Source organism: Salvelinus fontinalis, chromosome 22, assembly GCF_029448725.1.
Source record: "Salvelinus fontinalis isolate EN_2023a chromosome 22, ASM2944872v1, whole genome shotgun sequence".
NCBI classification, from domain to species: domain Eukaryota; kingdom Metazoa; phylum Chordata; class Actinopteri; order Salmoniformes; family Salmonidae; genus Salvelinus; species Salvelinus fontinalis.
The window spans coordinates 26,105,428-26,119,811 of record NC_074686.1 but is presented as its reverse complement, the minus strand read 5'-3'; the positions used below and the strand labels follow the sequence as shown (position 1 = coordinate 26,119,811).

The 14,384-nt window shown below is 35.1% G+C and overlaps 1 protein-coding gene across 1 annotated transcript in view; it reads left to right on the top strand.

Annotated features, from left to right (window-relative positions):
* Positions 1 to 14,384, top strand: part of LOC129820332 (GATA zinc finger domain-containing protein 14-like) — a 194,156-nt gene that overhangs the window by 150,509 nt on the left and 29,263 nt on the right. Inside the window, exon 9 of the mRNA XM_055877402.1 lies at positions 2,492 to 2,735. Coding sequence (XP_055733377.1) covers positions 2,492 to 2,735 — 244 coding nt within the window. The remainder of the gene's footprint in view (positions 1 to 2,491; positions 2,736 to 14,384) is intronic.

The following is a 14,384-nucleotide window of genomic DNA, read 5'->3' as shown; positions in this document are numbered from 1 at the left end:
AACTCTATCAGCTCTATCCACTCTATCAACTCTATCAACTCTATCAACTCTATCAACTCTATCAACTCTATCAACTCTATCAACTCTCAACTCTAACAACTCAAACAACTCTAACAACTCTAACAACTCTATCAACTCTAACAACTCTGTCAACTCTATCAACTCTATCAACTCTATCAACTCTATCAACTCTAACAACTCTATCAACTCTATCAACTCTATCAACTCTAACAACTCTATCAAATCAAACAACTCTAACAAATTAAACAACTCTAACAACTCTATCAACTCTATCAGCTCTATCAGCTCTATCAGCTCTATTAACTCTATCAACTCTAACAACTCTAACAACTCTATCAACTCTATCAACTCTATCAACTCTATCAACTCTATCAACTCTAACAACTCTAACAACTCTAACAATCCTATCAACTCTATCAACTCTATCAACTCTAACAACTCTAACAACTCTATCAACTCTATCAACACTAACAACTCTATCAACTCTATCAACTCTATCAACTCTAACAACTCTAACAACTCTAACAACTCTAACAACTCTATCAACTCTATCAACTCTAACAACTCTAACAACTCTAACAACTCTATCAACTCTATCAACACTAACAACTCTATCAACTCTAACAACTCTATCAGCCCTATCAGCTCTATCAACTCTATCAGCTCTATCAACTCTATCAACTCTAACAACTCTATCAACTCTATCAACTCTAACAACTCTATCACCTCTATCAACTCTATCAACTCTATCAACTCTAACAACTCTATCAACTCTAACAACTCTATCAACTCTATCAACTCTATCAACTCTAACAACTCTAACAACTCTAACAACTCTATCAACTCTATCAACACTAACAACTCTATCAACTCTAACAACTCTATCAACTCTAACAACTCTAACAACTCTAACACCTCTATCAACTCTAACAACTCTAACAACTCTATCAACTCTATCAGCTCTAAGAACTCTATCAGCTCTAAGAACTCTAACAACTCTATCAACTCTAACCACTCTATCAATTCTATCAGCTCTAAGAACTCTATCAGCTCTATCAACTCTATCAACTCTATCAACTCTATCAACTCTATCAACTCTAACAACTCTAACAACTCTAACAACTCTAACAACTCTATCAACTCTAACAACTCTGTCAACTCTATCAACTCTATCAACTCTATCAACTCTAACAACTCTAACAACTCTATCAACTCTATCAACTCAATCAACTATATCAACTCTATCAACTCTAACAACTCTATCAACTCTAACAACTCTAACAACTCAATCAACTATATCAACTCTAACAACTCTATCAACTCTATCAACTCTAACAACTCTATCAACTCTAACAACTCTAACAACTCTATCAACTCTATCAGCTCTATCAGCTCTATCAACTCTATCAGCTCTAACAACTCTATCAACTCTAACAACTCTATCAACTCTATCAACTCTAACAACTCTATCAACTCTATCAACTCTATCAACTCTAACAACTCTATCAACTCTATCAACTCTAACAACTCTAACAACTCTAACAACTCTAACAACTCTATCAACTCTATCAACTCTAACAACTCTAACAACTCTATCAGCTCTATCAACTCTAACAACTCTAACAACTCTATCAACTCTAACAACTCTATCAACTCTATCAACTCTATCAACTCTATCAACTCTAACAACGCTAACAACTCTAACAACTTTATCAACTCTATCAACTCTATCAACTCTAACAACTCTAACAACTCTATCAACTCTAACAGCTCGATCAACTCTAACAGCTCTATCAGCTCTATCAACTCTAACAACTCTAACAACTCTATCAACTCTAACAACTCTATCAACTCTATCAACTCTATCAACTCTAACAACTCTATCAGCTCTATCAACTCTAACAACTCTATCAACTCTATCAACTCTATCAACTCTATCAACTCTAACAACTCTATCAACTCTATCAACTCTATCAACTCTAACAACTCTATCAGCTCTATCAACTCTAACAACTCTATCAACTCTATCAACTCTATCAACTCTATCAACTCTAACAACTCTATCAACTCTAACAACTCTATCAACTCTAACAACTCTATCAACTCTATCAACTCTAACAGCTCTATCAACTCTAACAGCTCTTTCAGCTCTATCAACTCTATCAACTCTATCAACTCTAACAACTCTAACAACTCTATCAACTCTATCAACTCTAACAACTCTATCAACTCTATCAACTCTATCAACTCTAACAACGCTAACACCTCTATCAGCTCTATCAACTCTAACAACTCTATCAACTCTATCAACTCTATCAGCTCTATCAGCTCTATCAGCTCTAACAACTCTAACAACTCTATCAACTCTATCAACTCTATCAACTCTAACAACTCTATCAACTCTATCAACTCTAACAACTCTAACAACTCTAACAACTCTATAAACTCCATCAACTCTATCAACTCTAACAACTCTAACAACTCTAACAACTCTATCAACTCTAACAACTCTATCAACTCTAACAACTCTATCAACTCTAACAACTCTAACAACTCTAACACCTCTATCAACTCTATCAACACTAACAACTCTGTCAACTCTAACGACTCTATCAACTCTAACAACTCTATCAACTCTAACAGCTCTAAGAACTCTGACAACTCTATCAACTCTAACCACTCTATCAATTCTAACAGCTCTAAGAACTCTATCAGCTCTATCCACTCTATCAACTCTATCAACTCTATCAACTCTATCAACTCTATCAACTCTCAACTCTAACAACTCAAACAACTCTAACAACTCTAACAACTCTATCAACTCTAACAACTCTGTCAACTCTATCAACTCTATCAACTCTATCAACTCTATCAACTCTAACAACTCTATCAACTCTATCAACTCTAACAACTCTATCAAATCAAACAACTCTAACAAATCAAACAACTCTAACAACTCTATCAACTCTATCAGCTCTATCAGCTCTATCAGCTCTATCAACTCTATCAACTCTAACAACTCTAACAACTCTATCAACTCTATCAACTCTATCAACTCTAACAACTCTAACAACTCTAACAACTCTAACAACCCTATCAACTCTATCAACTCTATCAACTCTAACAACTCTAACAACTCTATCAACTCTATCAACACTAACAACTCTATCAACTCTAACAACTCTATCAACTCTAACAAATCAAACAACTCTAACAACTCTAACATCTCTATCAGCTCTATCAGCTCTATCAACTCTATCAGCTCTATCAACTCTATCAACTCTGTCAACTCTATCAACTCTATCAACTCTAACAACTCTATCACCTCTATCAACTCTATCAACTCTATCAACTCTAACAACTCTATCAACTCTAACAACTCTAACAACTCTATCAACTCTATCAACTCTAACAACTCTAACAACTCTATCAACACTAACAACTCTATCAACTCTATCAACTCTATCAACTCTATCAACTCTAACAACTCTAACAACTCTAACACCTCTATCAACTCTAACAACTCTAACAACTCTATCAACTCTATCAGCTCTAAGAACTCTATCAGCTCTAAGAACTCTAACAACTCTATCAACTCTAACCACTCTATCAATTCTATCAGCTCTAAGAACTCTATCAGCTCTATCAACTCTATCAACTCTATCAACTCTATCAACTCTATCAACTCTATCAACTCTAACAACTCTAACAACTCTAACAACTCTAACAACTCTATCAACTCTAACAACTCTGTCAACTCTATCAACTCTATCAACTCTATCAACTCTAACAACTCTATCAACTCTATCAACTCAATCAACTATATCAACTCTAACAACTCTATCAACTCTATCAACTCTAACAACTCTATCAACTCTAACAACTCTAACAACTCTATCAACTCTATCAGCTCTATCAGCTCTATCAACTCTATCAACACTAACAACTCTATCAACTCTAACAACTCTATCAACTCTAACAACTCTAACACCTCTATCAACCCTATCAACACTAACAACTCTATCAACTCTAACGACTCTATCAACTCTATCAACTCTATCAACTCTAACAACTCTATCAACTCTATCAACTCAATCAACTATATCAACTCTAACAACTCTATCAACTCTATCAACTCTAACAACTCTATCAACTCTAACAACTCTAACAACTCTATCAACTCTATCAGCTCTATCAGCTCTATCAACTCTATCAACACTAACAACTCTATCAACTCTAACAACTCTATCAACTCTAACAACTCTAACACCTCTATCAACCCTATCAACACTAACAACTCTATCAACTCTAACGACTCTATCAACTCCAACAACTCTATCAACTCTATCAGCTCTAAGAACTCTATCAACTCTATCAGACCTAAGAACTCAATCAGCTCTATCAGCTCTAAGAACTCTAAGAACTCTATCAACTCTAACAACTCTATCAACTCTATCAGCTCTAAGAACTCTATCAGCTCTATCAGCTCTAAGAACTCTATCAACTCTATCAACTCTAACAACTCTAACAACTCTAACAACTCTAACAACTCTATCAACTCTAACAACTCTAACAACTCTAACAACTCTATCAACTCTAACAACTCCGTCAACTCTATCAACTCTATCAACTCTATCAACTCTATCAACTCTAACAACTCTACAAACCCTAACAACTCTATCAACTCTAACAACTCTAACAACTCTATCAACTCTATCAACTCTATCAACTCTAACAACTCTATCAACTCAATCAACTCTAAGAACTGTAAGATATTTATCAACTCTAACAAATCTAAGAACTCTAAGATCTTTATAAACTCTAACACATCTAAGAACTCCATCAACTCTATCAACTCTAAAATCTCTAACAGCTCGAAGAACTTCATCAACTCTAAGAACTCTAAGAACTCTATCACTTCTAACAACTCTATAAACTCTAAGAACTCTAAGATCTTTAAAACTCTAACACATCTAAGAACTCCATCAACTCTATCAACTCTAAAATCTCTAACAGCTCTAAGAACTTCATCAACTGTAAGAACTCTAAGAACTCTATCAATTAAATCAACTCTTAGAGCTTTATCAACTCTAAGAACTCTATCAATTATATAAACTCTGAGCTTTATCAACTCTATCAACTCTAACAACTCTATCAACTCTATCAGCTCTATCAGCTCTATCAGCTCTATCAACTCTAACAACTCTATCAACTCTATCAACTCTATCAACTCTATCAACTCTATCAATTCTAACAGCTCTATCAACTCTATCAGCTCTATCAACTCTAACAGCTCTATCAGCTCTATCAACTCTATCAACTCTAACAACTCTATCAGCTCTAACAACTCTATCAACTCTAACAACTCTATCAACTCTATCAACTCTATCAACTCTAACAACTCTATCAACTCTATCAACTCTATCAACTCTAACAACTCTATCAACTCTATCAACTCTAACAACTCTAACAACTCTAACAACTCTATCAACTCTATCAACTCTAACAACTCTAACAACTCTATCAGCTCTATCAACTCTAACAACTCTAACAACTCTATCAACTCTAACAACTCTATCAACTCTATCAACTCTATCAACTCTATCAACGCTAACAACGCTAACAACTCTATCAACTCTATCAACTCTATCAACTCTAACAACTCTATCAACTCTAACAGCTCTATCAACTCTAACAGCTCTATCAGCTCTATCAACTCTAACAACTCTAACAACTCTATCAACTCTAACAACTCTATCAACTCTATCAACTCTATCAACTCTAACAACTCTATCAGCTCTATCAACTCTATCAACTCTATCAACTCTATCAACTCTAACAACTCTATCAACTCTAACAACTCTATCAACTCTAACAACTCTATCAACTCTATCAACTCTAACAGCTCTATCAACTCTAACAGCTCTTTCAGCTCTATCAACTCTATCAACTCTATCAACTCTAACAACTCTAACAACTCTATCAACTCTATCAACTCTAACAACTCTATCAACTCTATCAACTCTATCAACTCTAACAACGCTAACACCTCTATCAGCTCTATCAACTCTAACAACTCTATCAACTCTATCAACTCTATCAGCTCTATCAGCTCTATCAGCTCTAACAACTCTAACAACTCTATCAACTCTAACAACTCTATCAACTCTATCAACTCTATCAACTCTATCAACTCTAACAACTCTATCAACTCTATCAACTCTAACAACTCTAACAACTCTATCAACTCTATCAACTCTATCAACTCTAACAACTCTAACAACTCTAACAACTCTACCAACTCTAACAACTCTATCAACTCTAACAACTCTATCAACTCTAACAACTCTAACAACTCTAACACCTCTATCAACTCTATCAACACTAACAACTCTGTCAACTCTAACGACTCTATCAACTCTAACAACTCTATCAACTCTAACAACTCTATCAACTCTATCAGCTCTAAGAGCTCTATCAGCTCTAAGAACTCTGACAACTCTATCAACTCTAACCACTCTATCAATTCTAACAGCTCTAAGAACTCTATCAGCTCTATCCACTCTATCAACTCTATCAACTCTATCAACTCTATCAACTCTATCAACTCTCAACTCTAACAACTCAAACAACTCTAACAACTCTAACAACTCTATCAACTCTAACAACTCTGTCAACTCTATCAACTCTATCAACTCTATCAACTCTATCAACTCTATCAACTCTAACAACTCTATCAACTCTATCAACTCAATCAACTATATCAACTCTAACAACTCTATCAACTCTATCAACTCTAACAACTCTATCAACTCTAACAACTCTAACAACTCTATCAACTCTATCAGCTCTATCAGCTCTATCAACTCTATCAACACTAACAACTCTATCAACTCTAACAACTCTATCAACTCTAACAACTCTAACACCTCTATCAACCCTATCAACACTAACAACTCTATCAACTCTAACGACTCTATCAACTCTATCAACTCTATCAACTCTAACAACTCTATCAACTCTATCAACTCAATCAACTATATCAACTCTAACAACTCTATCAACTCTATCAACTCTAACAACTCTATCAACTCTAACAACTCTAACAACTCTATCAACTCTATCAGCTCTATCAGCTCTATCAACTCTATCAACACTAACAACTCTATCAACTCTAACAACTCTATCAACTCTAACAACTCTAACACCTCTATCAACCCTATCAACACTAACAACTCTATCAACTCTAACGACTCTATCAACTCCAACAACTCTATCAACTCTATCAGCTCTAAGAACTCTATCAACTCTATCAGACCTAAGAACTCAATCAGCTCTATCAGCTCTAAGAACTCTAAGAACTCTATCAACTCTAACAACTCTATCAACTCTATCAGCTCTAAGAACTCTATCAGCTCTATCAGCTCTAAGAACTCTATCAACTCTATCAACTCTAACAACTCTAACAACTCTAACAACTCTAACAACTCTATCAACTCTAACAACTCTAACAACTCTAACAACTCTATCAACTCTAACAACTCCGTCAACTCTATCAACTCTATCAACTCTATCAACTCTATCAACTCTAACAACTCTACAAACCCTAACAACTCTATCAACTCTAACAACTCTAACAACTCTATCAACTCTATCAACTCTATCAACTCTAACAACTCTATCAACTCAATCAACTCTAAGAACTGTAAGATATTTATCAACTCTAACAAATCTAAGAACTCTAAGATCTTTATAAACTCTAACACATCTAAGAACTCCATCAACTCTATCAACTCTAAAATCTCTAACAGCTCGAAGAACTTCATCAACTCTAAGAACTCTAAGAACTCTATCACTTCTAACAACTCTATAAACTCTAAGAACTCTAAGATCTTTAAAACTCTAACACATCTAAGAACTCCATCAACTCTATCAACTCTAAAATCTCTAACAGCTCTAAGAACTTCATCAACTGTAAGAACTCTAAGAACTCTATCAATTAAATCAACTCTTAGAGCTTTATCAACTCTAAGAACTCTATCAATTATATAAACTCTGAGCTTTATCAACTCTATCAACTCTAACAACTCTATCAACTCTATCAGCTCTATCAGCTCTATCAGCTCTATCAACTCTAACAACTCTATCAACTCTATCAACTCTATCAACTCTATCAACTCTATCAATTCTAACAGCTCTATCAACTCTATCAGCTCTATCAACTCTAACAGCTCTATCAGCTCTATCAACTCTATCAACTCTAACAACTCTATCAGCTCTAACAACTCTATCAACTCTAACAACTCTATCAACTCTATCAACTCTATCAACTCTAACAACTCTATCAACTCTATCAACTCTATCAACTCTAACAACTCTATCAACTCTATCAACTCTAACAACTCTAACAACTCTAACAACTCTATCAACTCTATCAACTCTAACAACTCTAACAACTCTATCAGCTCTATCAACTCTAACAACTCTAACAACTCTATCAACTCTAACAACTCTATCAACTCTATCAACTCTATCAACTCTATCAACGCTAACAACGCTAACAACTCTATCAACTCTATCAACTCTATCAACTCTAACAACTCTATCAACTCTAACAGCTCTATCAACTCTAACAGCTCTATCAGCTCTATCAACTCTAACAACTCTAACAACTCTATCAACTCTAACAACTCTATCAACTCTATCAACTCTATCAACTCTAACAACTCTATCAGCTCTATCAACTCTAACAACTCTATCAACTCTATCAACTCTATCAACTCTATCAACTCTAACAACTCTATCAACTCTAACAACTCTATCAACTCTATCAACTCTAACAGCTCTATCAACTCTAACAGCTCTTTCAGCTCTATCAACTCTATCAACTCTATCAACTCTAACAACTCTAACAACTCTATCAACTCTATCAACTCTAACAACTCTATCAACTCTATCAACTCTATCAACTCTAACAACGCTAACACCTCTATCAGCTCTATCAACTCTAACAACTCTATCAACTCTATCAACTCTATCAGCTCTATCAGCTCTATCAGCTCTAACAACTCTAACAACTCTATCAACTCTAACAACTCTATCAACTCTATCAACTCTATCAACTCTATCAACTCTAACAACTCTATCAACTCTATCAACTCTAACAACTCTAACAACTCTATCAACTCTATCAACTCTATCAACTCTAACAACTCTAACAACTCTAACAACTCTACCAACTCTAACAACTCTATCAACTCTAACAACTCTATCAACTCTAACAACTCTAACAACTCTAACACCTCTATCAACTCTATCAACACTAACAACTCTGTCAACTCTAACGACTCTATCAACTCTAACAACTCTATCAACTCTAACAACTCTATCAACTCTATCAGCTCTAAGAGCTCTATCAGCTCTAAGAACTCTGACAACTCTATCAACTCTAACCACTCTATCAATTCTAACAGCTCTAAGAACTCTATCAGCTCTATCCACTCTATCAACTCTATCAACTCTATCAACTCTATCAACTCTATCAACTCTCAACTCTAACAACTCAAACAACTCTAACAACTCTAACAACTCTATCAACTCTAACAACTCTGTCAACTCTATCAACTCTATCAACTCTATCAACTCTATCAACTCTAACAACTCTATCAACTCTATCAACTGTAACAACTCTATCAAATCAAACAACTCTAACAAATCAAACAACTCTAACAACTCTATCAACTCTATCAGCTCTATCAGCTCTATCAGCTCTATCAACTCTATCAACTCTAACAACTCTATCAACTCTATCAACTCTATCAACTCTATCAACTCTATCAACTCTAACAACTCTAACAACTCTAACAACTCTAACAACTCTAACAACCCTATCAACTCTAACAACCCTATCAACTCTATCAACTCTATCAACTCTAACAACTCTAACAACTCTATCAACTCTATCAACACTAACAACTCTATCAACTCTAACAACTCTATCAACTCTAACAAATCAAACAACTCTAACAACTCTAACATCTCTATCAGCTCTATCAGCTCTATCAACTCTATCAGCTCTATCAACTCTATCAACTCTGTCAACTCTATCAACTCTATCAACTCTAACAACTCTATCACCTCTATCAACTCTATCAACTCTATCAACTCTAACAACTCTATCAACTCTAACAACTCTAACAACTCTATCAACTCTATCAACTCTATCAACTCTAACAACTCTAACAACTCTAACAACTCTATCAACTCTATCAACACTAACAACTCTATCAACTCTATCAACTCTAACAACTCTAACAACTCTAACACCTCTATCAACTCTAACAACTCTAACAACTCTATCAACTCTATCAGCTCTAAGAACTCTATCAGCTCTAAGAACTCTAACAACTCTATCAACTCTAACCACTCTATCAATTCTATCAGCTCTAAGAACTCTATCAGCTCTATCAACTCTATCAACTCTATCAACTCTATCAACTCTATCAACTCTATCAACTCTATCAACTCTATCAACTCTAACAACTCTAACAACTCTAACAACTCTAACAACTCTAACAACTCTATCAACTCTAACAACTCTGTCAACTCTATCAACTCTATCAACTCTATCAACTCTATCAACTCTAACAACTCTAACAACTCTATCAACTCTATCAACTCAATCAACTATATCAACTCCAACAACTCTATCAACTCTATCAACTCTAACAACTCTATCAACTCTAACAACTCTAACAACTCTATCAACTCTATCAGCTCTATCAGCTCTATCAACTCTATCAACTCTAACAACTCTATCAACTCTATCAACTCTATCAACTCTAACAACTCTATCAACTCTATCAACTCTAAAAACTCTAACAACTCTAACAACCCTATCAACTCTATCAACTCTATCAACTCTAACAACTCTAACAACTCTAACAACTCTAACAACTCTATCAACTCTATCAACACTAACAACTCTATCAACTCTAACAACTCTATCAACTCTAACAACTCTAACACCTCTATCAACCCTATCAACACTAACAACTCCAACGACTCTATCAACTCCAACAACTCTATCAACTCTATCAGCTCTAAGAACTCTATCAACTCTATCAGACCTAAGAACTCAATCAGCTCTATCAGCTCTAAGAACTCTAAGAACTCTATCAACTCTAACAACTCTATCAACTCTATCAGCTCTAAGAACTCTATCAGCTCTATCAGCTCTAAGAACTCTATCAACTCTATCAACTCTAACAACTCTAACAACTCTAACAACTCTATCAACTCTAACAACTCTAACAACTCTAACAACTCTATCAACTCTAACAACTCCGTCAACTCTATCAACTCTATCAACTCTATCAACTCTATCAACTCTAACAACTCTACAAACCCTAACAACTCTATCAACTCTAACAACTCTAACAACTCTATCAACTCTATCAACTCTATCAACTCTAACAACTCTATCAACTCTATCAACTCTAAGAACTGTAAGATATTTATCAACTCTAACAAATCTAAGAACTCTAAGATCTTTATAAACTCTAACACATCTAAGAACTCCATCAACTCTATCAACTCTAAAATCTCTAACACCTCGAAGAACTTCATCAACTCTAAGAACTCTAAGAACTCTATCAATTCTAACAACTCTATAAACTCTAAGAACTCTAAGATCTTTAAAACTCTAACACATCTAAGAACTCCATCAACTCTATCAACTCTAAAATCTCTAACAGCTCTAAGAACTTCATCAACTGTAAGAACTCTAAGAACTCTATCAATTAAATCAACTCTTAGAGCTTTATCAACTCTAAGAACTCTATCAATTATATAAACTCTGAGCTTTATCAACTCTATGAACTCTACCAGCTCTATCAACTCTATCAACTCTAACAACTCTATCAACTCTATCAACTCTATCAGCTCTATCAGCTCTATCAGCTCTAACAACTCTATCAACTCTAACAACTCTAACAGCTCTATCAGCTCTATCAGCTCTATCAACTCTAACAACTCTATCAACTCTAACAACTCTATCAACTCTAACAACTCTATCAACTCTAACAACTCTATCAACTCTAACAACTCTAACAACTCTAACAACTCTATCAACTCTATCAACTCTAACAACTCTAACAACTCTATCAACTCTAACAACTCTAAGACCTCTATCAGCTCTATCAACTCTAACAACTCTAACAACTCTAACAACTCTATCAACTCTATCAACTCTATCAACTCTAACAACTCTATCAACTCTAACAGCTCTATCAACTCTAACAGCTCTATCAGCTCTATCAACTCTAACAACTCTATCAACTCTAACAACTCTATCAACTCTATCAACTCTATCAACTCTAACAACTCTAACAACTCTATCAGCTCTATCAACTCTAACAACTCTATCAACTCTATCAACTCTATCAACTCTAACAACTCTATCAACTCTAACAACTCTATCAACTCTAACAACTCTATCAACTCTATCAACTCTAACAGCTCTATCAACTCTAACAGCTCTATCAGCTCTATCAACTCTATCAACTCTAACAACTCTAACAACTCTAACAACTCTAACAGCTCTATCAACTCTATCAACTCTATCAACTCTAACAACGCTAACAACTCTATCAGCTCTATCAACTCTAACCGCTTTATCAACTCTAAGAACTCTATCAATTATATAAACTCTAAGAGCTTTATCAACTCTAAGAACTCTATCAATTATATGAACTCTAAGCGCTTTATCAACTTCAACTTCTTCTGGCTGCAAGCCCGAGGCCGGCCACAATATGACAACAGCCACTTCAAGTGCAGGGCGCGAAATTCAAAATATATTTTTTAGAAATATTTAACTTTCACACATTAACCTGATGAGGATAGAGGGCGCTATTTACACTATGGGGGAAAAACGTGCCCAATTTAAACGGCCTCGTACTCTATTCTTGCTCGTACAATATGCATATTATTATTACTATTGGATAGAAAACACTCTCTAGTTTCTAAAACCGTTTGAATTTTGTCTGTGAGTAAAACAGAACTCATTTGGCAGCACACTTTCTGACCAGGAAGTGGAAAGTCTGAAAATTATGCTCTGTTCAAGGGCCTGCCTATAAATGGGCATGACACGTATGAGTATACATGCACGTCATACACCTTCCCCTAGATGTCAAGATGAAGTGAGAGAAAAAGTGAAGTGTTTATCTTGGTCTGAGGTGGAATATATCATCTTGGCACGACGAGTCATCAATTTCCTGTTTTCTGGAGAGCGTGCAGATGGACCTGGAATTGCCTTCTGAAAAGCCGTCGTTATGGGCGACTACTATCTCCGGCTTTGATTTTATTTGATACATGTCACAATATCATCGTAAAGTATGTTTTTTCAATATAGTTTTATTAGATTATTGAATTTTTTTCGGGACGTTAGTCGTGTTGCGTTGTGTGCCTTTGTTCAGAAAGGAGAGCTTCGAGCCACTTAGCCAGTGTGCTTGCTAATTCAAGAGGGAAACACGATGTTCTAAATCCAAACAACGACTGTTCTGGACAAAGGACCCCTTGTCAAACATTCTGATGGAAGATCACCAAAAGTAAGAAACATTTTATGATGCTATTTCATATATCTGTCGAACTGTGTACTAGTAGTTTTGCGCCCAGGTTTTGGGCACTCGGTCGACATAACGTAAGCCTTATGTGGTAATGAAGTTATTTTTTGATTTCTAACACGGCGATTGCATTAAGAACTAGTGGATCTATCATTTCCTATGCAACATGTATTTTTTTGTAATGTTTATAAATAGCTATTTGGTCAGAATAGGTGAGAGTCTAATAGAAATATCCGCACATTCTGGGAAAAAGATGCTACGTTAGCATAATGGATAACCACTGATTTCAGCTCTAAATATGCACATTATCGAACAAAACATAAGTGTATGTATAACCTGATGTTATAGGACTGTCATCTGAGGAAGGTTTATGAAGGTTAGTGAAAATTAATCTCTTTTGCTGGTTTATTCGCTAACACTAACGTGCCTATTGCTATTGCTAACACTAACGTGCCTTGATGAATGAATGCGGTTGTGTGTTTGGCTATTGTAGTAAGCTAATATAATGCTATATTGTGTTTTCGCTGTAAAACACTTAAGAATCTGAAATATTGGCTGGATTCACAAGATGCTTGTCTTTCATTTGCTGTACACAATGCATTTTTCAGAAATGTTTTATGATGAGTATTTAGGTATTCCACGTTGGTCTCTATAATTACTCTGGCTGCTTCGGTGCTATTTCTGACATTAGCTGTGATGGTAGCTGCAATGTAAAACTGATTTACACCTCAAATATGCACA